The sequence below is a fragment of the Panthera onca genome, chromosome A3, assembly GCF_046562875.1.
Source record: "Panthera onca isolate mPanOnc1 chromosome A3, mPanOnc1 haplotype 2, whole genome shotgun sequence".
NCBI classification, from domain to species: Eukaryota; Metazoa; Chordata; class Mammalia; order Carnivora; family Felidae; genus Panthera; species Panthera onca.
The window spans coordinates 29,797,935-29,822,660 of NC_138341.1; the positions used below are offsets into that span (position 1 = coordinate 29,797,935).

The window sequence follows — 24,726 nt, forward strand, 5'->3', positions numbered from 1 at the left end:
AATGTCTCTTTTTCACTTGGGAATACCTTGGGGACTGGCAGTAGGAGATACGGTTCCATCACTTCCAGGAGAGGGCATGGAACCCATTCCATTTTTTGTTTTGTTTTGTTTTGTTTTCCCAAAACAAAGCAACTGCCTTGCTCCTCAGAGAGGCTCTTGTCAAATCAAACTTGTTGACTGTAGGACGTATTCGTGAGGTGGATGGAAGGAGAATGTGTTGGCTATAGGACGTATTCTTGAGATGGATGGAAGGAGAATGTGACATTTAGAGCTTCTACATCACTGTAATAACTGCCTATCTTAGTTAGTTCTGTTTTGTGACTGCAAATAGCAGACTTCGTGAGACTGATTCCAAGAGGAGGATATGATCATTCTTTTGACCATGTGGCCACTGAGAAAATGTAGAGGTTTGCCGGGTAGGACATCATGGCTTTTTCCAAGCTCTTGACTGGTGAAGGTGGTTGCAAGTGCTTTCTCTTAGCAGCATTGTCACATTTCTGAACTAGGAACCTCACTATCCTGTTTTTCTTTGTTCTACCCCAGTCAGGTTTCTGCTTGAGGTTACAGCTTTTCTTGTGATTTCAATGGATGCCAAGACCCAAAGAGATAACTGGGTTTTCTGGTAACCTTCTTTTCTGTTTCAAGTTTGACCTGAGAACCCTCTGGTCAAAGTCTTTAACAAAGACACAGACGACTTGCAGATGATGTGGGTGCCTCCTTATTGAGTAATTTAGATTTCCCATTATCTCTTAGCCATTAACGTGAATGCCTGAACATTGGGATGTTATAAATGGGTGTTTTGAAGGTGCAGTGAAAGTCTGTTTGGATATCGATTGGTTAAGACTGCACATAGCTGCACATAAGAGGAGAAACCCAGCTACATTTTTTAGACAGATAGAAGTTTCTTTCACATACATTACAAGAAGTGCAGAGGCAGGTGTTTATCGGCATTGATCATTGTCTTAGATATGTAGAGGTCCATCTCCTACAGGTACGATAAGGATATTACAGCTACAGACAACACACTCACATTCCAGGCGGGAGGAATGTGAGAGTTGCACCACATCTGCGCTTCTATTAGGAAAGCGGAAGCTTTCCCAGAAATCCTTTCATTAGCCATTAAGTCCCATTAGCCACAACCAGGTGACAGGGCCACCCTTAGTTGCCGGGGAGACTGGAAAAGCAGGGAGCAGGATCGTCTTGTTTGACTTACACCTGTTGTGATCCAAACCCTCCACCACCCACCCCACCCCCCCAAAACCAGGATTTGGGTAAGCTACAGAGGAAGAGTAGAGAGGATGTTGTACAGACAACTAACAGATTCTCGGTAACAGGTCTTTTGTGGTCCTTATTGTCTTGCGTTCAAAATTCAAGACGCTGCCCAAGTCAGACTTGCCATTTCATTCCTGAGTCACTTTTATAGGAGGCACACCGAACCACAGTGACTGAGTGTGCTTTTTACGAGACACGGTGAAATTCGCTATGTTGCACAGGTGGCCTATAGCATCTCCTTTTCTCTGCTGACCTTATGTTCGTTTTTCCAGATGAACCTCTTCAGCCTTCCTCATCCCATAATGAGAGCGTGCCTAGTTACTGCAAAAATGATGAAGGGGATATATTCCTGGCAGCTGAGTCCTGGAAGCCTGACGTTTGTACCAGCTGTGTATGCATGGATAGCGTAATTAGCTGTTACTCTGAGTCTTGCCCTTCAGTATCCTGTGAAAGACCTGTTTTGAGGAAAGGCCAGTGTTGTCCCTACTGCATAGGTAAGACCATGAAAAAAAATCTTGGGTTTCTACCATTGGCCACTAAATCTACATTGACAGCCATTTGCCTAGATCAGTTAATGTTTCTGACATGTGACACAGAGCCAAAGCGCTAGTTTCAGGAGGGTGATGGGGAAGACGTGTTCGCAAGGTAAAACATATTAAGAATAAAGAAATGCTGTCTCAGAATGCCGTGATGTTATAGCACTGTCATGTTCTATTGGGCTCCTTTGCTGTTCCAGGATGTTCAATATTCAGCTCCCTTTCTCCACCCTGTTATTTACAGCGGTCTTTCTGTTCACAGAGAAACACCATGTCCCATATTAAGGTACACTTAGCACATAGAGCTCGCTGCTGCCTTGAGATCAACTGAATACCAAATACTGATTTAGTGTCCCCGGTATTCCTCTGTCTGCTGACACTTAGTTGATTCCATTTAAACCAAGCAGTTGTCCATGTTGAGGGCCTTCGGGACACAAAGTGAGGCCTGAGAAACTGACAGAATCCTCTCCTTATGACCCATGGGGATACAGCTTTTCAGCAGGAGACATATGTATGTTTGCCCCTGACGTCTATACTGAAATCGGTCCTATGGATATAAGCCAGATGCTGTTCTGGAGTCCAGAAGGCAAGGCTCAGACAGCTGGCAACTCTAATAAAAGCACAGACCCCACTCCCAAGGCTCTCACTCTCTTTCATTGCTTTCGTATTGAGTAGAGCTCATGAAGTCAAGTGAAAGACAATGTACGCCTCTCAAGCCAGTAATGAACGTGTAATCAGAGTAGCAGGTGAAAAATTAGGCAAGCCGTATTAATTGCATGTATTGTGCATTTACTGTTGGAGATTCTTGCATGCTTTCTAGATACAAGTAATTCTGTATATTTGGGATGATACTTGAGGAATAGGAGATGATCTGGCCACAGCGCTTTGTACCAGTTTCCAAAGGAGAACCGATGAATGGCACTCAGGTACCTGTTGGCCACAACTCAAGCTTATCAGGACAGCTCCCTCTCCTTGACTGTGTGACCTCTGGCCACGACAGGAGGCCACTTCCTCTGAGTCTTATTTTGTGTGTTGGTATATAAGCGATGCAGAGATTCTAAAAACACAATTTCTTCCCTCAGGAATTTTACAGCTAGATATTTCTCAGTATAATGGCCATAGAGTATTAAAATGTATGTTTGAAAGCTGGATTCCCTTTTTTTAATAGAGTGACCACTTATGTAATTTATTCTTCAAATCATGATGCTTTTGAGAGAGAAACAGGGGCTGTTAATTATGATGGGACAACAGCTCTAGACCAGGAGTATCTGAAGCAAATCAGGACCTACGATTGCCCTACCTTTTAGTGACCAACACATTGGGTTTTTCTGTAATACCCATAAGCTTCCTAGCTCCCAGGTGGAGCCAAAAACAATGTGTCAAGTCATACATCCAACTTAGTGCTGCTTATTTTTTCAAAGAGCTGACCGGAATTTAGACAAAAAAAATGGCACTGCCTTTGGTGAGATATAAATAAAAGGTGTAACTAGGCCACCATTTCAGGCTAGGGGATTAGCAGAAAGGAGAAATGTACAACCACTACAACTGCCACTACCATATTTAAATATCAAAACTCCAGTACAGGGGTTTTATGAATCCACCAGGGGCACTTGGATCATACTTAGAAAAGAAACCAGGGCCCAGGAGGCTGAGAATTCCATGTTACCTTCAGAGGAAAGATCTGACAGTGAGTCTCTTGTGTGTTGAAACTTCTCAGATTATTTTGTTTAGATAGAAAAAGTTCTTGTGTTTTGCTGCTTAACCGGTAAATTTGTAGTTAGTAAATTACTGAACTAGTACATTTGTTTGCATGTAATAAATAGTAAATCACTTCTTTTTCAAAGCCAATGTGACAAATTTAAACTCATGGAAAGAAACCTAGAAGCAAGAGTAGTCTATGTCTTTCTCGGTTTTGTTTTTTGCTTTTTGTTTTTTTGTTATTTGCGAGGCTTTGGGGTTTGCTTTTGTTTTTGATTTGTTTGGTTGTGTCTTTGGCCTTCATATTTCCTCTTCCAATTCTTGCATGATTTAAACTGTACATTCTTCTTTAGTGTGGACAGTTAAATGCCACTCTGGTCCACATTTTTTACTTTGATTTTAAGTTAGTTTGCAAGCACTTTCACTACATTTTTGTTCGTACAAGCTCATAATAATAAAGTGAAATTGTGTTTCAGTGGCAGGTGTAATTGTATTATATATAAATCTAAGGCTTATCTTCAGGAGAACATATTGGGGAGGCTGAAGATTTGATGAGTAATACTGTATACTTTTATTCATTCATCTTAATGCTTCATACATGTTGTTCTATTATTAAAATAGTCACTGAGCCCCTTCTGTATACATCATACATATTTTGCAAGTAGCCTTATTGGATTAGTCTTCATCCTTTCTCCCCCTTATGTCCAAGCATACAAAGTCAAGTTCAGTCCCTGTGATATGGAGATTCCCTATCTGCCTCTCCAGTTAGCTCCCTTGGCCTCTTCAGGCTTGTTCTCTTATCAGCTTCTCTTCAGCCTGGTCCCTTGTAAGGGCTCCAAGCCCGGCAGCACTAGCACCCTGCAGGCAGTTACCGGCTGTGCCTCAGTGGCAAAGCTGGCATCACCATCCAGAGATCACTAGCAAAGAAAAAGACAGGCCATCATTTTGCATGTCCTAAAGCACCAGATTATTTGTCCAGGAGGCGCAGAGGACCAGTGCTTGCACGGTCTCCTGCTTTGGGCTTTCTCGGTTTGAAACCAGCTCTTCTTTTTTTTTTAAATTTTTTTTTTTTTCAACGTTTTTTATTTATTTTTGGGACAGAGAGAGACAGAGCATGAACGGGGGAGGGGCAGAGAGAGAGGGAGACACAGAATCGGAAACAGGCTCCAGGCTCCGAGCCATCAGCCCAGAGCCTGACGCGGGGCTCGAACTCACAGACCGCGAGATCGTGACCTGGCTGAAGTCGGACGCTTAACCGACTGCGCCACCCAGGCGCCCCTGAAACCAGCTCTTCTTAACGTAGATCATCTGTTCCCGGAGCCACGTGTGCCTCACCCCACCCAGCCTGCAGTGCTGACCTCACCATGGCCATGGGTCCCTGAGTGAACTAATTAGATCTCTCAAATACAGATTTCCAAAAACCTCAAACCTGCTTTTAATCTGACCTTTTTTTGTACTGATAAAACCCCTAACCAAAAGCATGCTTCCTTCACCTTGCAAAGTATCCTTTTCTCTTACCGTAAGAGAATTGAAAAGTGGTGATCCTACGGAAAGTAGTATAATTACGAATATTTGTGTTCTTTTCAGCTAAATTATCAAGTCACTAATGTGCAATGATAATGCTTCTCTTTTGATGTGTGAAGGCCTCATATTATGTGTGCTAATTTAATAGAATGTGTAATACAGACATAATTAATAGGATTGATGATTAATTTTGAGAAGTGAACAGCTTTGTCTCATTACCAATAATACCCATCATTTGGGAATTCATCCTCGTACTAGAAAGAAACTAAGTAGTAATTACCCAGTCATTTTAGTGAAACATTTTCTGATTCCCTCATTTTTTTATATTCCAGTTTCCTACGCAAATACACACGAATTTAGATTTTATTTTCAGAGGCTTTTTGACTGTTACGATGGCTTGCAGGATGGGGAGCAAGAATCAAAAGATGAGCTGAGCGCATAAATCAGGTGAAGGTACAAGGTGCGGTGGGAATCGTAATGTGTGATGGCAGGTTTGATACGTGGTTTCTCATAAACAGCAGATGCCCTCACTGTGACACACTTCACCACGCACACGTGGCCTGATCACTGACCGTATCCCACATGCCATTCCGGACCCTTCGTAGAGCAAAAAGAATTCCAGTGAGGTCTTTAGTCCATCCCTCCTCCAGGACAGTTAACAATCCAGCCCTCACACAGTCAGTGCCTGTGGGGATGCCTGCCCTGAGGGTGATGCCCTGACCGCATCCCCCTCGCTCTGCTCTGATGTTCGTGTCGGTGATGCTTCTGCCGAGGGCCAGATGGCTTCTGTGCGGGGCACCGTCAGCATTCCCGTGGACCCTCAACCACGTGCAGGGGTTTAGTCATTCCCGGGCAAATACTATAAAGAGCGCTACCTTCGTCATGAAGATTTTTCTGAATTCAGCTTGTGGGGTCTCCAAGCCTATATTGTTGCAGCATCACGCCTGCTCTTGACTTTGGACATTCAGATGCACAGGTGTGCCCCTCGATCGAGCCAGTCTGAACGGGACCATTCTCGGGTAGGCAGCCCCTGTGTTGGCCCAGTCCTGTTATTACTTAGTGCATACAATATCGTTTCGAAACTTAGGGTTTGGCAGCTATGTATTTATTTCTTTGTAACCATGTGTTACTTTAGAAAATATTTGAGGTCAGATATTTAAAGTCCTGTTTGCTGGCTGGAAATCTGTGAGTCCGTGCATCTTTTTCACTTGAGAAGTTTTTGTCAAAGGTTAGTCGCTTGCGTGTATTTGTGTGTGTGTTTATATATGAGAGGTACGAAATTGTGTATTTGTAGGTTATGAAAGTGTACATACAAGTTATAAAATGTGTACGTGTGATGTGAACAAAGTTAAGATACCCCGATTATATATCTTTAAGTCTAGTATCTTTTAAGTGTCGCTAAGTATCCCATATCTTTCAGAGTCTGTGAAAATGATTTTCCTGCAGACTGATTAGAGATTGGCTATTTTTTATATTTATTATATATAAATATTTGAGGTAGAGCTTTTATGTGGAATCAAGGCGGCTTGGCACACTCCACTGGTTGCGATGGTTGTCATTCTATTTCCTCTCTATTGTGATCTTCAATTAGAAGATGATGAATAATATTTCTCCTTAATAGCGGCGGTATCTATAGTTTCTATCAAGTCAGTCTATTATACAGCATTCATTTTTGTTTAGTTTTCTGTTTATGATAATGTTAACTTGTTTAGCTATCTCTCCTTAGAGATTACAAATATCAACAGTATCTCTTTGGAACATCTGTTGATCGTTGTGTATTTAACTCCGCCCAGGAATCAAACATAGCAAATACTTAATTCCTCATCTCTAAGACATACAGTTAAGTCACACACACACACACACACACACACACACACACCCCAGTGAGGGTACTTAAGTCGACACAGTGTGAGTGCTCACTTGGGTCAGTACAGTTACAGCTCTTCTAACAGAGTGCAGCTGATCTGGGCCACATGCCAAATCGATTCTGATCGCTCCCTTGAAAGATGGCACCTGCCTTTCTGCAAGAGGTGGTGTACCTCGTCCTGCACTCTTACCTTAATCGCCCACCACTGCCTCATCACCATATTGTGGTCGGTGTGGAGACAGCATGCTTTCTAAGGCCCCGTAGCACAGCTGCTTGGGGCAGTGTGCCACCCACACACCTCAGAGCTTCCCAGTCCCTTTCATGCTTCCGGATGGCACCAGGGGAGAGAAAATGCAGCTCTTTTGGTTTTTGTTTACTTTGAGAGGCCAGGCCCATTTGAGGAGTCCGTGAACTTGCGGTGCACGATCCACCGCGAGTCCAGAAACAGAGCCCATGGCATTTGTCATCAGGGCACACCACCGTCAGGAAGAGCCCCGTCTGCTTCCCGCACATCCTTCAGAGCTCTGGGCTCCTGAGGTCCCAACACAGCAACCCAGGTGGTCCCAGAAGGTGCCGATGTGATTAAACAGAAGGGAAGGGGAGCCGGATGCTTTTCTGCGTGCTGTTTAGAGGGTGAACGGCTGCAGATGTTCTGGTTGTCACGTGCTGTACTGACTTTGGAATGGGTCTCAAGTTGCCGCAGCAGAAATAAAGAGTGACTGGTTTCAGTTGGTCTACCCTGCACCCTGGGAAGCACCTCATCCTGCTCATGCCATATGCAGCTTTCTCTTTGCACCTCAGTGTCCTAGGCCTTAGCTGTGTAAACAGAAATTCCAGTGGTTCCAACCTCCGAGTGGCATTGTCCTTATCTGGGCACCAGCACAGTCTTATTTTCAAGAGGTCTGTTGCACAGAAGGGAGCCTGGCACTGGTGTCTTCGCCTCTTGTTTCTGTCCAGGAGACCAACCCTGATTTTGGACTCTCGAGTGGTTGGGGGAAAGACCCGCCCCCCTTCCCCCGATATGGAAGGTTATTTCTGATAAGGAAATGTATTCAGACCTGAAGTCACTCAGCAGACCCTCTGGAGGCTGCTGGCGGGGTGTTTGGACATTGGGCTGTGACGGCAGGACCCGCTCTGGGAAGTCCAGTGGCTTCCTCCTCAAGGTTTGCATAACAGAATTCTGTACTCTTTTACATGGAAAGCTTCCCTTAGGTCATAAAGCAAGTGCTATGTTTTCCTTATCTTCATCTTTCATTGTTTCTGCCTTTTAGACTACGTTATGTGTTTTCAAAATGGTTTCTGTGTATAATCTCCATGAAGGATTGTAGGCCTTGTAAGAGATGGGACCTCAGTTCAAGTTGAAAATGGAATATTTCCTTGAACTTCCATCCATGAAGTGCTTAATCGACCCATAGCAGACACTTAATGCATGGATTAAGTCCCATTACTGAAAAATTCTGTCCTCTGCATGCTGTGGGAATCAGCCACAAGTCCTCATGTTTACCAGTTTGGGGAGGTTTCTGTTCGTGGAACTCAGGAAAGTTTATAATTTTTCCAGTAACTTTATTTCCTATTTTCTCTAGTATGTTGAAGAAACCTGAAAGGCCCCTTTGGCTTTTATAAATGCACCTAGACTCCCACCCCAAGAAACAGAATAAAATAAAACACAAATGGACTTCCAAGAAGGGTCTTAAAATGGTTGTCAGGTCTGCTTTCAAAGTATTTTAAGACATACAGAGAGGTAGGTGTTCGCCTACATGCCAACATTTGTCTCGGGTTTTGGTTTTTGTTTTGTTTTTTTGGTCTTTGTTTTTTTTTTTACAAAAATGAGTTAAGAGCAGATGTTTTATTTACTAGAAGCCAAATGTTATAAGGTACTCAGGTTTTGAGTTAAATCAATAAATATTTTTTGCGTTTTTTAGCCAAAAACATTTAATCATGTGCTGATAGGATTACAATGTATTAGATCTCTGCCTCTCTGAAATTATCTAGACCACCTGCATTTTAGCAAGACGTCAGTTGCATTCTGCTTTTCCATTCTTTTTCCAGTCAAGTAAGGCCCAGTGGGCCAGCACGTTCAAACTCCGCCCTCATCTGTGCCCACCAGCCTCCGTGCGTCGCTTAGTGACCTGTGAATTATTTGCTCAGATTCCTTCAGCGTTGTGGTTTGTTTCCTCTTTACGTAAACAAAAGTAAAGCTGGTTTCTCAAACAGGAGACACACACAATCGATCTCTTCTCCAAAGGGAGAGTTCATGCCCAGCATGTGCCCACCTTTGGGATACGGAAATGAAGGGGATATCACAAGCCGGGGATTTGGGTATTTTACCAGCTAAAAGAAGATAAAATATAATAGTAGCGTTCTATTCCTCTGCGGCAGTTAGAGAAAGGTTGCTGCAGTGCCACGTTAAATTTATAAGCTAAAATATTTGAAAGTACTTCCCGGGCACTTCCTCAGGTCAGCTGCGTCCCTGGTGGTTCTTGACTGCCTCTTCCACTCCCTTGTCTGAATCCCCTGTTCCCCGTAGGGTGCCCCGTGGCTTCTCACACCTGCCGAAATGATCACACTAACGCTCTCTGTAAGTCCCTGGGCGGCAAACTTAGGATACCAGATAGCAGTATAACATTGTTAGCATGGCCTGCAGTTGGCCTGTGGGTCTGGACCTGGGAACCTGGGAAGCTGATGAGATCCGCCAGATCCAGGAGCCTCTCATCAAGGGTGGAGACCTCATCTGCCTTGTGCACTGCTGCGTCTCCAGCGTGCCAGCGTGCAGCACCGTGCTGTGCACCGCAGTGTGGCAAAAGGACAAAGCACCCCTCTCCACTACTGCCGGGGATTACTTTGCAGTAGGACTTAATCCGAGAGTCAGAACTGCATTTAGTTTCTTGGCCTGGGATCCCAGAGCAAATTACTTTTCAGGACTCTAAACAGTACCCTGGAGATTGGAGAGAGCTGATGCCTTTGGTAAAGCCACCTGCTTTCCTCCCAGGAAGTGACTCCCACACTGACACTCTGCCTTTAGGACTGCCACACCCGCATTTAGAACCTCGAGTGTCTACACAGGAAAGTTGTCTCCTGGCAGCAGTTGAAGAGTCGAGTAGAGCGTAGTTTCAAGGGCATCTTACTTTTCAGGTCCGTCCACAGAGGCAAGTGGGGGAAACAACCAGGAGATGCTTCCTTCTCAGAGGCCAATGTATATCCCTCATCATGGTCAGGGTCAGAGTCAGAGCAAGGCCTGAGCTCCCATATCGGGGGCTTCTGAAACACTGAATGGACCTTTATAGGGGAAGCAAACAACACAGCTGTGCATTCTGGGGTTTCCCCACCTCTTAATTAGCTTTATGGTGTAATGGGAAGATAGCTCGAGAGCAAGAGCAAGTCCCAACTTTAACAGCCTGTTAAGACTTCTTATCTTTAAAAGAAGTGAGATGGCGAAGTTTAAACAGTGGGAGAAGTCAGCTTGAAAGGAGTTAACATTTCAAGGCCTTTGCTGCTTCTTCCTCCCCTTTTGTAGGAACCAGAATCAGGGAAACTGGAAAGAAAAACAAAAATGCAGAGTTCTCCAAACTGCCCCCACGGAAAGACATGGCATACTTTTATCGTAGTCGTCCGTGATGCAATATAATGTTGCTTACACTTGAGTCCAAAAGAGACAAGACCCGTGTCTGTGCGCTGAGTCACACGACCCCACAGAAGGAGCCGCCGTGCACGAGTTCTCCGGGTGCCTGACGCAGCGTTGGTGAGGACTCCAGCACCAGGTCTCCTTCCTACAGTAGAGACTTTGTTTCTGAAGGAGGCCCAAAGTCCTTCCAAGCCTGGTCTCGCAGATGAGAGAGGCCAGAGCCGAGGAAACAAAATACCAGAGCTGCTCTAAACCAAGGAGTGGCCATAAAATAGTAACTGTCTTCATTGCATGGGTCAAAACTTGGCTGTGGACGTCTCTGCCAAAGGAAAATTCCAGAGCTGTGTGAGGCAAGGGCAGTATTGCTGGGATACGTTCATAGCCCTCTGCAGTGACTGCTTAGAAGAGGAGCACATTTGTTTGGATATATAACTCCTGATGTGTTTGTCCTAAAAATAACCTGATTATATTAGTGTCATATCTCATGTTTTTCTTGGAACGTTCTCCTCTAATCCTCTTCTTCCGAGAGAGATGTTAAATAGAGATGCGCCTGAGAAAGGCCATGGGTCCTCAGTAACCACTTCGTTATCTCTGTTCCTCCGTAGGGCTGTGCCAGATACGTGAGGCAGTCAGTTAAAAGGTAAATTACCTTTGAAGACAAAAACCTTAAGCCCCAACAAACGTAAGGGGTAGGAAAAGTGCCCATTTGCTAGGTAGTAAGTGATAACCACGTTCATGTGTCTGACACAAGGAGGTAGCCCTCCCTGAGGTTATCCTTCTGGGTACATGGTGGGCAGAAGATGTGGGGACTATGCAGCTGCACCTACAATGTTCCCGTCCTGGCCTTGCCACCTCCTTGCCATGTGTCTTGGGCAAGTCATGTAACTTCCCCTTGCCTCACTTCTCTGAGAAATGGGGGTAATATCCTGTCCTCTTGGGCTGTGGAGATCAAAATGGAACTGACTCATATAAATCAGCACAGTGGCCCATACATAGTGGGCATTCAGCAAATGGATTACTATTATTGGATATCCAAGAATAAAAATCACGTCATTGTCCGTGTAAACAAACCAGTGGGAGTGATAAATAGAGCAGTCAAATGGCATGGCCCACTCAATAGCCAAATACAAACTGTGTAGAGCACTTTTAGTTGAACGTTCCCGTGTCTCCATTTCTACATCCTTCTTCAGCCAAAGTGCTTAAAATGCTTTTGTATGTACTTCCAACTAGACTGTGCTCTTTCCCCTAAAAGACTATGGCGACCTTATGAGTTAGAACCTCAAATTACATAGAACGGCCACCACGTCTTCCTGTAAACCGACTCGTTTCTAAAACTCTCTGACCGTTCTCAGGTTCACCCAAATGTGCCGTGGAAGGAGGTGTTACAACCAGTAACCCGGAAAAGAAAGGGCCTGTAAGAAGCAGGAGGCTCCAGAATCCGTCAGCCAGCACAAATGACTCCATACTCTCAGGCCTCTGTTTAGATCTTTGCCTTTCAGGTGACATGTAGTCAAAAGCAGAAATATTTGCATAAAGCCTCATTAACCAAACTCTAGCTGATTAATCTGGGCCACGTAGCAGCCACCCTGGAAACGATTAATCAGGGCTCTCCTAAACCAAGAATCCTTCATTTATTTCACCCGAAAATTCAGTAGAGTCTTAAAGGTGACTTCATTTTAGAATGTGTTTGAAGAAACAGACTTACGAAATGTATCGATTTTGTGGTTCAAACTGGTCAGATGTGGAGATACCGTAGAAAACCACTCCTTGCAAGCGGTGGAGGGCAAGTGTCTCCCCGTTCCTGTCTCTGAAATGGGTCTCTAATCGTGGCTTGAAGTGCCTGTCCTCAAGCTTGCCACTCCTGGCAAGATGCACGCACAGCTAACCGTGGCTTACCCCGAGGCAGCACGTTGGAACCAGCATGGCCTTTCCCTGAAGGCATTGTCTTCTTTCCAGAGAGGACCAGGCACATTGGAGACCACATGAAGAAGGTTCTGTGTGTTCCTGGAATAGAAGGAAAGGATCCAGCCATTAAGTAGACCTCGTTGTAAAGAACTCGAGCCTTGCAGTCAGATGGAGTCAGGGTGTATGTGGGCTCCACCACTTACTGGTTTGGTTACATCAGGTTCCTTCCGCCCTCTGAATCTGCGTTTCCCCAAGAGTGGACTAGACTGCCCTACCTCTCGGGGTTTCCGCGAGCCCAGATGGCGTGAAGCCCTTCAGCACCATGGATGCTCGGCAGGTGCTCTTGGGTCCTTCAGTATTTGGCTTCTGGATCCTTCTTTCAAAACCATCTGGTGTTTCTCTTATCTCTGCCATCTGCCTCTTCTGACCTTCAGTCGTTAAGAAGGTCAGCTCTGAGAGTGCTGGTCGCTCGGTTCTTAGATCTTGTGGCCTCACTGAGCGTTTGGACTTCTGCGCAGACTTTGAGGTCCCTCAGTCTGCGGCCAAGTCCCTTTCAGGGTCTTTTTTGAGGCACTGGGCCCCTTTTAACTCCCTGCCACCCCCAAGGAGAGACTCCCTTCTTTGAGGCAGGGCTACCAGCTACCAGTCGACTGGCATCTATCTCTCCGTCCTACCCACCACCCCCCCCCCAGGTTTTTTCCCAGTTTTATTGAGAAATAATTGACGTAGATCACTGTGTAAGTTTAAGGCATACAGCATGATGGCTTGAGTTACGTATATTGCGAAATGATTACCACTACAGATTTAGTTAACATCTCATGGATGCAGTTAAAAAAATTTTTTTCTCCTCATGATGAGAACTCTTAGAATTTATTTCTTAACAACTTTGCCGTCTCCCACACAGCAGTCTAGTTAGCTGTAGTCATCGTGTCGTCCGTCACAACCCTGGCACATAGTCATCTTGTAACAGGAAGTTTGTATCTTTTGACCACTTTCTCCACTTCTCCCTGCCCCCACCCCCCCACCTCTGGTAACCACAAATCTAATCTCTTTTTCTGTAAATTTGGTGTTTAATTTGTTTGTTTAGATTCCACAGTTCAGTGAGTTCATGTAGTGTTTGTCTATTTCACTTAGCATAAGACCTTCAGGGTCCATCCATGTTGTCACAAGTGGCAGGATTTTTTTTCACTTTTTATGGCTGCATAATATTCCTGTGTGTGTGTGTGTGTGTGTGTGTGTGTGTGTGTATAAAACACAACTTCTTTGTCCATTCATCCATCGATGAATGGGTTGTTTCCATGTCTTAGCTATTGTAAATAATGCTGCCATGAACATGGCACCCCCAGTTTTTTAGACCTACCAAGATAGCTTACTTTTAAAAAAAATTATTTTAACGTTTATTTATTTTTGAGAGAGAGAGAGAGAGCATGAGCAGGGGAGGGGCAGAGAGAGAGGGAGACACAGAATCCGAAGCAGGCTCACAGCTCCAAGCTGTTTGTATCAAAAGATACAAACTTCTCTACCGTCCTCCGGGTCAGGGTCATTGTGGTCATGCCTTCTTTCCCACACATGAGAAAAGTGTGTAGAATCAGTGAGTGAATGTCTTTATAATGTTTACTATGTAATGTTTTTTAACGTCAATGTAATTTTTATTTTGTTATTTTTTAAATGTTTATTTTTTGAGAGAGAGAAAGAGAGATAGCATGAGCCAGGGAGGGCAGAAAGAAAGGGGGACAGAAAGTGCCCTCCGAGCTGTCAGCACAGAGCCCAATGCAGGGATCAAACTCACGAACCACGAGATCATGACCTGAGCCAAAGTCAGCTGCTTAACCAACTAAGCCACCCAGGCGTCCTCAATGTAATTTTTTAACAGACCGTTTTAGCTTTGTAGCATTAATTAATTAAATATCTTAAAAAGTGCCTTTGCTTAGATCTTGAGAAAATAACAAACCTGTGCTTGGCTTTGACTCGAATCTCTTTTTTAGAGTCCTTCCTGAGTTCATTCCCTCCTTTTCTCTGAGAGGAACTGGCAAAGATGCCTTTAGGAGGTAAAGCACAGAGAATGTGCTAGATGAGGTGGGCAAGGAGCTTGACCTTCTCTTTCCGAAGCTCCTAGCACAATAATGCATTATTCACATTTTATGCAGTGCTACTAGTCCATCCGATGAGCTGTTACAAGGTCTGTGTAAAATAGAATCAGCAGTATTGCTTCATGAAGAGATGCTTCCTTTCATAAAGAGTTCTCTGCATAATAGACTCTAGATTTGATGGCAAATCTAATGTCCTCAATGAAAAGTTGGCTGGAGGTCAGAATATAACTCGAATCAGATTCATTAAATGATTCCACTCAGCCATTTGACATGTGCATTTGAGATGTCTTAATAAAGTCGCCTCCCCTAAGGATTCCAGACTAGCAAAAACTTCTGTCGTGGGTTTGGTTTGAAAGCCTCCAGACAAGGTTTTAAGCTTAACAGTCAGCACACCAGGAAACTTTCTATGGAACGTTCACAAATACAATGAAATACATTTTATTAGACAGTGAGAAAACATTTCTGTTTACAACTAAGCTTCCATGATTCCTCCGTGTCCCTTGTTGAGCCTTAGGCAGAAATAGAGAAGCTGTGAACACATGTTGAGAAACGGAGATTGTGCATTCTGGCACCTGACACAGACTCCTTCCTGTGCTTTCTTATAAACCTCTGCCATGGCCTGAGATCTAGCTATGGACATACAACACGTCCTAGTCCGGGCAAGAAGAGAATGTGGACACCGATTGTGTGAGCCTCCTCCGGAGAAGCCCGACAGGAAGCCTTGTGCTGGGTCTACACAGAGAGCAGCTAGAAGCTGCCTTGGGAGTTGCTCAAGGAATATGGCTGCTGTTGCCTACACATTTCTCATCGCTCCCTCGGGCATTCTGGGTTCCATCCTCTGTGTCGGGGCCTCTGTTGGAGCTTCCCAGATGTCTTCCAGGAAGGACCCCGAGCCCCTGACATCACTGCTTTCCTACCAGATTCCTTTATAGTTTTTCAGTTATCAGTGACCAGTGGTAAGTGGAGGCACCTTTAGAATCTGAGCATAAAATCTCCCCAGCTTAGTAGGAGTCACCCAGTTATTGGCCTGTCCAGTGACAAGGAAGTGCTGCCCCCCCTCCCCCCCCGTGTCCCCATTGACCTGCCCTGTCTCTGCTGGTCACTGGGACCTCACTCTGAGCCACCGTTCTTGAGCTCTCAGGGGACAGACTGGCTTTGAAATGTGCCCACTTGTAAATGAGTTCAGGTGAACCAGGAGGAGGCGATGAGTCCCAAGAGAAAGGGACTTTCTAGGAAAAAGTCGGGGGAGGAAGGAAATGAGGATGGCAGGGGAGACTGGAGGAAAGAGAAGAACAGCTGTAAATTCTTACACGTAAAATAACTCCTAAAAATACATGATTATCAAAAACCATAGTTTGCTGGAAAAAAATGGATTGAAATGAAATGAGGTGGGTTTGAAAGCAGGAATGCCTTTGTTGATGACAGGGAAGCCCCCCCCCCCCCCCCCCAGCATCGCCGAAGAATGAGGGAAGTGGTTCTGTCAGCACGGATGCCTGCCCAGGAGAGCCGTGGGTTCCCCGGGACGCACTGCCATCCTTCCTGACCCCTCCCCTGCGTCACTTACAGCAGGATGAAGTGAAATTAGGAGTTTCGTGAATGGCTGTATAAATGTATTCAGCTGGACTTTATCTCTTCCCACATAAAACCTCTGAATGTATCCCTACCTATTTGTGTCTGAATTTGGTTTTTTTTCTTCATGTAGTACGTTCAGTAGCCACCCAATGTGCTTAAATCTGTATTTTCTTCAGTGACGATCCAGGGACACTTACCCAGCGGGTGTCATTCCTACCTGGCCGTAGCAGTTACTGCCCTGTGTTGGCCTCCGTGGCCCTTGGTCAGGTTCAGGCCGCAAGACAAGCGCTCTGAAGCTTCTCCTGTGCCAAGGAAAATGGCAGCAGGGAACCGGGGAGGCGGAAGCTTCGCCACCTGCTGGAAAGTCACCGTGGGAAGGACGTGGTGACCGTACAGGGCTGTTGCCCTTTTACGTGTCCGGTGTCTTAAGATGCGGTGCCTTGTCACATCCGGCGACTCCACCCTGTGCTGTTCTTTTCGCTAGAGGACGCTATTCCGAAGAAGGCGGTGTGCCACTTCAGCGGGAAGGCCTACGCCGACGAGGAGCGCTGGGACATCGACAGCTGCACACACTGCTACTGCCTGCAGGGCCAGACCCTCTGCTCCACCGTCAGCTGCCCCCCGCTGCCCTGCGTGGAGCCCATCAACGTGGAAGGAAGTTGCTGCCCGATGTGTCCAGGTATCTGAGCCAGGGTTCCCGAGCCGTCACAGTGATTGCGGGGGAAACGGGCCGCTGGTGCACGGGGCCCGGGCAGGCCGTGGGCCCGGCCCAGGTCTAACACCGCAAAGATGGGGCTGGGGATGGGGGGAGGCCGGAGAGACTGCCATCAGGGTGAGGGCCTGATTTGGGTCCCATGCTAGACTCGCTCCGGTTCTTCTCATCTGCGTGCTCTAAGTGTTCATGGCGGCACGGCCTGACGGGCGCAACAGGCTCTTAGTGCCGCGTGCCCTGGCCGGGTCGCGCAGTGTTGGTGTGGCGTTGGACCGGCCTGGTGAAGAGGGCCCAGGGGACCCGCTAGGGGATCGCTTCACAGCCATTGCAACATGAATATATATCAGAACCGGAATGGAGGAGTTGTGGTTAAAGAATGCATTTCAGTCTGTGTTCGGTTCCCGAGTCCCAGCAGCACCCGTGCTGTCCCTGCGGCCTGCTCCCAAGCCGTGTGCCCAACTTGGTGTCTTCCCGCAGAGGCCCCAGCTGGCTGCCTTGGCGACCCACGCCCACGCCTCTTCCCACACCCACCCTCCGTGTCAGCTCGGAAACCCACCTCCGAGTCTCAAGCCTCCATCCCCCACAGCTGCCCAGATCCTCCCCCAGGCTGCCTCCTACTTTCCACGTCTGTGTCTTGTGCCCTCGTCCTCTGTCCCTCATCCCAGAAATGCAGGGCCTGAGCCCCCGGCAGGACAGCCTCCGGGGAGCATTCCGGACCTCCAGCCCTAAACAGACCCCTCAGTCTATACCGCAGAGAACACGCACTCTGGGGAGGAGTCAGGATCCTTTCCACCTTCACCTTGACTCTCGTGTCTCCTTGCTGCGTTATGTCAGAGAACCTTGGCCGTGCAGTACGGTGAGCTGGGAGTCCTGCCAGCCGTCCGTCTGTACTGTGTGGTTGTGAGATGGGATGGTCGGCACCCAAACAGTTTCATTGTCTGTTTGGCTGTTCAGCAGCAGAGACCCGATTGAGCACTTCTACAACTGTCCATTCATCCCACGTGATGGATGGGACGTCCCGCCAGGTCAGGAGGCTGAACCCTATTCAGAGCCTACCGTTGGGTACCCTTCCCAGCTTAGCCGCACGGGCCTTGTGTGAGGTGCACATGGGGAGTGAGAGGTTCCCTCTGCCGTCTTATCACCATCTGCACACGGGGGACATGAAGTCCTTGAGGGCCATGCAGAGAACAAGGGGAGCCGCGGGTTTCCCCCGCGAGGCAGTCTGTCTGCTCCACACCACCTGTGCCTCACGAGCTCCACATCCATCTCCCCAGTAACACGCTCCTGAGATCGAAATGGTGAGACTTGACCTTCTTCCTTCAACAGAGACTCACTCAGTGCCTGCCATGCACCTGCGCTGTTTCTAGGCCCTTGGGGCACAGCAGTGAATCAAACAAAGCCCCACCCCCACCCCCAGTCCTCGGGGAGCTTACATTTTCGGCGGGAGGGACAGGCAGGAAACAAGCGATAAAGAGACCGCACCCAGGGTGAGGCTGAGGACTGTTGAGGAGAGCAAAGCCAGACAGGGGGCAAAGGGGAAGAAGGGACAGGCTGGGTTGTTTCACGCAGGATGATCTGTCACTTTGATAAGGTGACATTTATAATGAGATCCAGAAGAATTGACCCTGGGGGGGGGGAGGGGCATGGGAGGGGGGAGAAGGCAGAACGCTCTGGGTACAGGCAGGGCACAGCCCTGTGGTGGAAACACGCTGTGCATGTTCAAGGACAGCCGGGAGGCCTTGGTGGATGGGCCCGGTGAGCAGGAGGCTGAGGCGAGCACAGAGGCTGTCGTGAGCCGGAAGCTGCAATCTCCGCATCATTGCGGGGCTTCGTTGGGCGGGGAAGAGGCTTCAGAGGGTCTTAAGCAAAGGAGGGAAGCTGGGTGACCTTCCCTTTCACAAGACGTCCCTGGTGCCGAGTTGAGGCGTAGACTGGGGGATGTGGAGAGGACGAGTGGAAGCAAAGACAGTCTGGAGGCTTTCCCAACAATGCAGGCCAGAGCCCAGGGGTGGCCTGGCCCGGGGCAGTGGCTCTGGAGGCAGGAGAGGGGGTCGGGCTCGGATTCTTTGTGAGGGAGAATCGGTAGGATTTGAAGACAGTGCTTGTGAGAAGAGAGGAAGAGAAGCCGTGAGTGACTCTCATGTGTTTAGATGACAACACGAATTTGTAGCCACAGGGTAAAGGCAGTTTGGTTGGCGGCAGTTTTTCTTTGAAATCTTCACTGTTCGTCCAAGTGGAGAGAGTGAACAGTGAGCATGTAATCTGCAGTTCAGGAGAGACCGGAAATGGGTCTGTACATTTGAAAGTTGTCGGCTTAAAAAACCAAGGTGGTTTTTTGTTTTGTTTTGTTTTCACTTTGTTTTAATATGAAACTTATTGTCAAATTGGTTTCCATACAACACCCAGTGCTCATCCCAACAGGTGCCCTCCTCAATGCCCATCACCCACTCTCCCTGCCCTCCCACCGCCCCCCCCTCCAATCAACCCTCAGTTTATTCTCAGTTTTTAAAAGTCTCTTTTTAAGCCTTGGGACTGGAGGAGATCCCCCAGGGAGTGGGCGTGATGGAGAAGAGGCGCCAGGACTGAGCCCAGAGACCCTCCAACTTTGGGAGACCGGGCAGGGCAAGGGGGACTGGCAAAGGAAACAGAGGAGGAGCCACAGCCACACGGGAGGAAACCAAGAGCCATGACCCAGAAGACAAATGGAGAAGGGGCAGGTGTGCCATTAGGTCGAGTCAGAAGAGACGGGGAAACTAATCCTTGTGCGTTTAGCACGATCCTAATCATCTTGACCACAGCCATTTTGGTACAGCGGTGGAGGCTAAGTCTAATTAGAGGGGGGCTCGAAAGAGAAGGGGAGGGTGACTGGTGATACTGGTTATCAGCCCTGCTGCAGGGTCCACAAGTGAGACTCTGCTGTGAGGTAGAGTGGCCTTGCAGGACAGGTGGGCCCTCTCTATTGGAGGCAAGAGGGTAATCTGACCAAAGACCCTGAGATGGAAAGGTCAAGGCCCAGTGTCCCCAGAATAGAGAGTTCTAGTAGCAGGAGGTAAGGACAAAAAAGATAGCTTTGGCCCGGATATTCAGGGCCTCGCTTGTCAAATTTAGAGTGTAGATACCATCCTTTGTAGGGAATGGGAGCCTCATTTTTGAGCAGGTGAATGACATGGTCACATAGGTGCTTTGGGAGGATTAACAGGGTGGGGTGCAGGAGGGACTAAAACGAGGGGAGACCAGAGGCCAGGACAGCTGTAACTCACATTGCAGACGTCCCGGGTGGTGACAGCAAGGCCCCAAATCCAGGTGATGGTGGTAGGAACAGAGTAAAAAGAGGTACTCTCCTTGGCTTGTGAGTTTAAGAAAGGAGAGAGTGCATATATTGCCAATAACATCCTTGTTCATTATGAAAGATTTCTCCAGTGACTTCTCAGGATTTACTGTTGGATGGAAATTTAATTTCTGTAACTCTTCTTTCTGCGTCTGATGTATTATTGATGAATCATTTCTCCGTCTTCTAAGCAAACGGCAATCAGCCGAGCTTTGCCACTTTACATTTGATTAAGGCTGGATTCCTGTCCCATTCGCTCATTGGCTCACTGCGTGATCTTGGTCAGGAATCCTCACTAAAGTTCCAGGCTTCCATTTATCATCTAGATAACTCCTGATACCATGCTTTGCCCTCTGCCCATACCGACTCCCATTCTGGATAGCCTCACCCTTTATAAAGCATGGTCCCCTCTGCCATCTTATGAGTACAAAACCCGTGGGCTGGGTAGCTGCTTAGTACTTGTCCCATTTTACAGAAGAAACTGAGGCTCAGGAAACTTAAGTGAATTATCCACAGTCCTGCAGCTAATTGGCTGACCTGGGAGTTCTGATCCTAATTGTAGATTCCATCTCCCAAAAAAAAAAAAAAAAAATGGTGCATCAGCTTGTGAGCCTCTGGCATCCTGTCCCCATACTCCAGAAAAGGACATTTTATGGAACCGTGGGTCTTACAACTAGCCAGGTGCCTCTGAAAGTAAAATATATCCACGGTAAGTGGTCTTGGGTTCCTCTGAAGTTCGGATCAGATGTGACCACGGGAGTAATTCTTAACTGTGACCACGTGCCCGTGATCCACGTGGCCTAGCCTGATGTAGTTCTGTGTCTGCAGTGCCAGCAGCTGTCAAGGGCTCTGCTAGTAAATGCCAGAAGGGCTGTACGTGAGAATTGGGGTCAGTCACAGGTCTTGGCCATGGAAGGCCTGGGTCTAGGCATGGAAATGCAGTAATTCCCACACTTCTTTTTGTTTGTCCAAGTAGGTTTTTGCTGAAAGATTTATCCTTTTTGGCAAAACTGCTCAGAGACTGCTTCCCTTGTAAGTTCACGTTAAGGGGAAATGACCCTCTCCCCGTGGACATGAGGGCTCTGAACTAGAGCGCTGAGTATTTGGTGACAATGGAAGGAGGTGTAGGTAGATTTTCATCCGAGCCGTACTGAGTTTCAGGGAGCAAACCCATACCGAGGGCGGGCTGTGAGCTGCCCAGCAGTGAGAAACACCCATCGTCATGAGACGCCCATGAGGACAGGACTGGTCTTGCTCATGGCTGTCTCCCAGAACTTTGACCACTGAAGTGCTCAGGAAGTATTTGTGGACAGTGGTAATAGAATTAATTACTCTGTAAGACATTCTCCCTCATCCAGGGCACACCCTTCTCCCTTTCCCGCTGATGCCAAGTAGAGCCTTTCAAAGCATCTGTGGGAGGACGGTTTGAACTGTTGGTGGTGGGGGTTTCACTTGAAATCTACGCATATGCAGCTAGAAGGCACAAGGATTTCAAAACTGTTTCCTAGTGCTCTCCCCCAGAAAACCCTGACGTGAAACTGAACCGATCCCCTCTCTGGGGACCTTGGGTGGGGGTGGGGGGGGGGTGCGGATTGGCTACTTAGCCGTTGACATTCCCAGGTTTGGGGGAATAGAGCCTACAGTGGCCTTCTCTACTGAGGTCTCAGGTGCCAGCGGTAGAGTGGCCCCTGCATGATGGGAAGGTTCAGTGCTGTGTGCTAGACCCACAGGGGAGGCCCTCAGACATGCTGTGGCATAGAAAGATGTCACGTAAGTGTCAAGGTCACTTTTCTTTCCAAACTCCTCCAGGAAATTGATATCACACAATCAGGGTTTGTCAGGGGGCGAATGAGACCCCATGTCCGACACACCCGTCCCAGAATCACCCACTGCGGACCTGCCGAATCAGGACCCCTGAGATGCAGCACATTTTATAAGCTCTTCAGGTGATTCAGATAGGACGGAAAAGTTTGAGTCATTGGTTGTACTCAGGCCCCTGCTTCTGTAAATAGTATTTTCAGTAAATTCTCCTTTTAATTCAATAGTATTTTCAGTAAATTCTCCTTTTAATTCAATAGTATTTTCAGTAAATTCTCTTTTTAATTCAAGAGTTTGCAGGTATTCACGTGTCTAGCTCTGGTCATGTCTGAGGTACCAGTCCCCGTGCACTCGAAAATCCCCCTACAACTTTGGACTCCCCAAAAACCTAACTACTAATAGCCTGCTGTCAACCAGAAGCCTTATGGATAACATAAACAGTCAATTAACATGTATTTGTATTTTATACATATTACATGCTATATTCTTACAACAGAAGAAGCTAGAAAAAAGAGAATATTAAGAAAACCATAAGGAAAATATAGTTACAGCACTGTATTGATAAAAATCCATGTATAAGTAGACCTGCACAGTTCAAACCCCTGTTGTTCAAGGGTCATCTGTATTTAAGTAAGAAAGCACAAGACTGAGGGACAAAAAGCCAAAATAAGTTTATTCTTGGGGGGCACCAACCAGGAAGACCTGGGCCATGGCATCCCAGAACAGATTTGAATCCCAGCTCTGCCAGTTCCTGGATGCGTCATCTTGGGTAACTGACTTAACCTGACTTTACCTCCCTGCCGGGTACTCCGTTAATACACAGTGTTTTGAGCAGAGCAAATACTCTCTTCCCTGTCACTTTTCTCCTCTCTATAATTCATCTTGAAAGCCAGGGGACTATGGGGTAGACACCAATCACTGTAAGCAGGGAGGATATTAGTTCTATTTTAACTTCTATACCTTGCATTTTATGTATTTTATGTTGGACTAAATTAGGCTATTAGTGAATATTTAGTATGACCAATGTTGAGTAACCTTATAAAAATTGGTTAATAATACGGCAGGATCTGGCCAAAAGGAGCTATATGGTTGATGCAGATTTTTGTGTTGCCTTTTGAGAATACGGGTTCTCAAGAATTACTTCTTTAGAGCATGTTGAAACATCCTTACTGTTGCCTCATCTATTTAAAAGGTGTCTGGGTATATAGTCCAGTGTGTTTGTCTGATACATACTGACTTAGAGCTTTCAGCTGTCTATATATACAACCCAGGAAAGTTCAAAAGTATAGCATTTCCAGCAGTTATAAAGTGACATAGAAAACGTTTGATTGTACCTTTTATACGGAATTTTATTGAAATAAAGAATAGTAACTTAAAAAAAAAAAAATGTTGGGCTGGTTGTTAGCCAGATGAAGAAAGGATATATAAATATATTTGTAGTAGCCAAGAAAAACTTTCAACTGTTTTCACGGGTCCCTTGTAGAATTTAGCTTTAAAACGAGAAAAAAAAGGGGCACCTGGGTGGCTCAGTCGATTAAGCGTCCGACTTTGGCTCAGGTCATGATCTCATGGTTCATGAGTTCAGGCCCCACGTTGGGCTCTGTGCTGACAGCTCAGAGCCTGGAGCCTGCTTTGGATTCTGTCTCCCTCTTTCTGCCCCTCCCCCACTTGTGTTTCCTCTCTCTCTCTCTCTCTCTCTCTCATTCTCTCATTCTCTCTAAAAATAAACAAAAAAGAAATATTAGAAAAGAAAAAGAAATTTGGGATAAAGAATATTCTTCTTCTTAGTTTTGTTTCATTTATAGTATCTTACTAATCCAAGTGCCCAAATGATCAAGTTAGATCATGGAAACATATTTACTGAAGATCATCTACCAATCCACATGGTTCCACTGGTGATAAAACAGACATGTGATGCTTAAGCCAGGCCAGACCTCAGGAGGTCTGCTTACGGTCTATTCCCATTTAGGGGAATTGACAAAGAAATAAGAATCAAAGATGCTTTAACTTTTTCACTTCCTAGGACATATTTTATAGAAGTGATTCAACATTCATGGGTTAAAGAGAAGCAGCTTATTAAGGTATATAGTATTTAGCTGATGGAAAATAAAAGAAATCCTTCCATTTCAGCCAGTCCCTGTCAGTTTGCACAGAACTACAGGGCCAACACCATCTGACATGAAAAAGCAGAGCCTCTGACCCTGGTGGAGAAAACTCTCCCCCACTACTTTTACATGGGGGGGGGGTTGAGGGGGAATATGGTTATATGACACGCTTCCCACCCTTGCAAAGCCAGTGACTTTCTAGTAGCAATGATGCAGTTGCAGAAACCGGACCTTTCGTGCCCCGGGACAGTATTGTACCGAATTGAATGCACCATCCATTGGGATTGAAGAGACCAAAGTCAGCAGTAAGCAGCCCCTCCATCATCTCTTATGAGAAATATCCCTTTCTTTTAGAAATGTATGTGCCAGAACCAACCAATATACCCATTGAGAAAACAAACCATCGTGGAGAGATTGACCTGGAGGTTCCCTTGTGGCCCACACCCAGTGAAAATGACATTATCCATCTCCCCAGAGGTAAGTGCGAAGTTGACTGAGATCTCTGTAGACTTCACATATATGGTCTGCCTTTTTAAAATTTTTTTTTAATTTTTCATTTTTTTTTTAATTTTTCATTTTTTTTTTTAATTTTAACTTCGAGTTCCTTTTTAAATGGCAGGTAAGTAAGTTCAAATAACTACTCCAGGGGAGACCTGTTGGCTATAACATATTTAAAC

General features: G+C 46.4%; 2 protein-coding genes across 5 annotated transcripts in view; one reads left to right on the top strand and one right to left on the bottom strand.

Annotated features, from left to right (window-relative positions):
- CRIM1 (cysteine rich transmembrane BMP regulator 1) overlaps positions 1–24,726 on the top strand; it is a 189,419-nt gene that overhangs the window by 158,195 nt on the left and 6,498 nt on the right. For 2 of the 3 annotated variants that reach the window (XM_060652408.3, XM_060652428.3), the window contains 3 exons: positions 1,545–1,766; positions 16,571–16,765; positions 24,404–24,526. In XM_060652408.3, coding sequence (XP_060508391.2) covers positions 1,545–1,766; positions 16,571–16,765; positions 24,404–24,526 — 540 coding nt within the window. The remainder of the gene's footprint in view (positions 1–1,544; positions 1,767–16,570; positions 16,766–24,403; positions 24,527–24,726) is intronic. The other variant, XM_060652438.3, reaches the window with a different exon arrangement.
- Positions 8,681–13,055, bottom strand: LOC132691119 (uncharacterized). 2 transcript variants are annotated; one of them, XM_078444802.2, is made up of 3 exons: positions 12,700–13,055; positions 12,416–12,523; positions 8,681–10,429 (listed from the first exon to the last, which is right to left on the bottom strand). In XM_078444802.2, exons 1-3 carry the CDS (start codon positions 12,836–12,838, stop codon positions 10,368–10,370), a joined length of 309 nt encoding a protein of 102 aa, XP_078300928.1. In that variant the 5' UTR covers positions 12,839–13,055; the 3' UTR covers positions 8,681–10,367. The 2 variants fall into 2 exon arrangements, with proteins under 2 accessions (XP_078300928.1, XP_078300929.1); XM_078444803.2 differs by having other exon boundaries at positions 8,681–10,838.

Bases quoted from the DNA above. Each gene is read 5' to 3' on its own strand.
- LOC132691119 (XM_078444802.2), bottom strand. From the start codon at position 12,838: ATGGCAGAGATAAGAGAAACACCAGATGGTTTTGAAAGAAGGATCCAG. The intron at 12,524-12,699 runs GTAGGGCAGTCT...CTTCTATTCCAG, and splicing joins GCTCGCGGAAACCCCGAGAG to GAACACACAGAACCTTCTTC. The intron at 10,430-12,415 runs GTAAGCCACGGT...TTTTCTTTCCAG, and splicing joins TTCCAACGTGCTGCCTCGGG to TTTCCCTGATTCTGGTTCCT.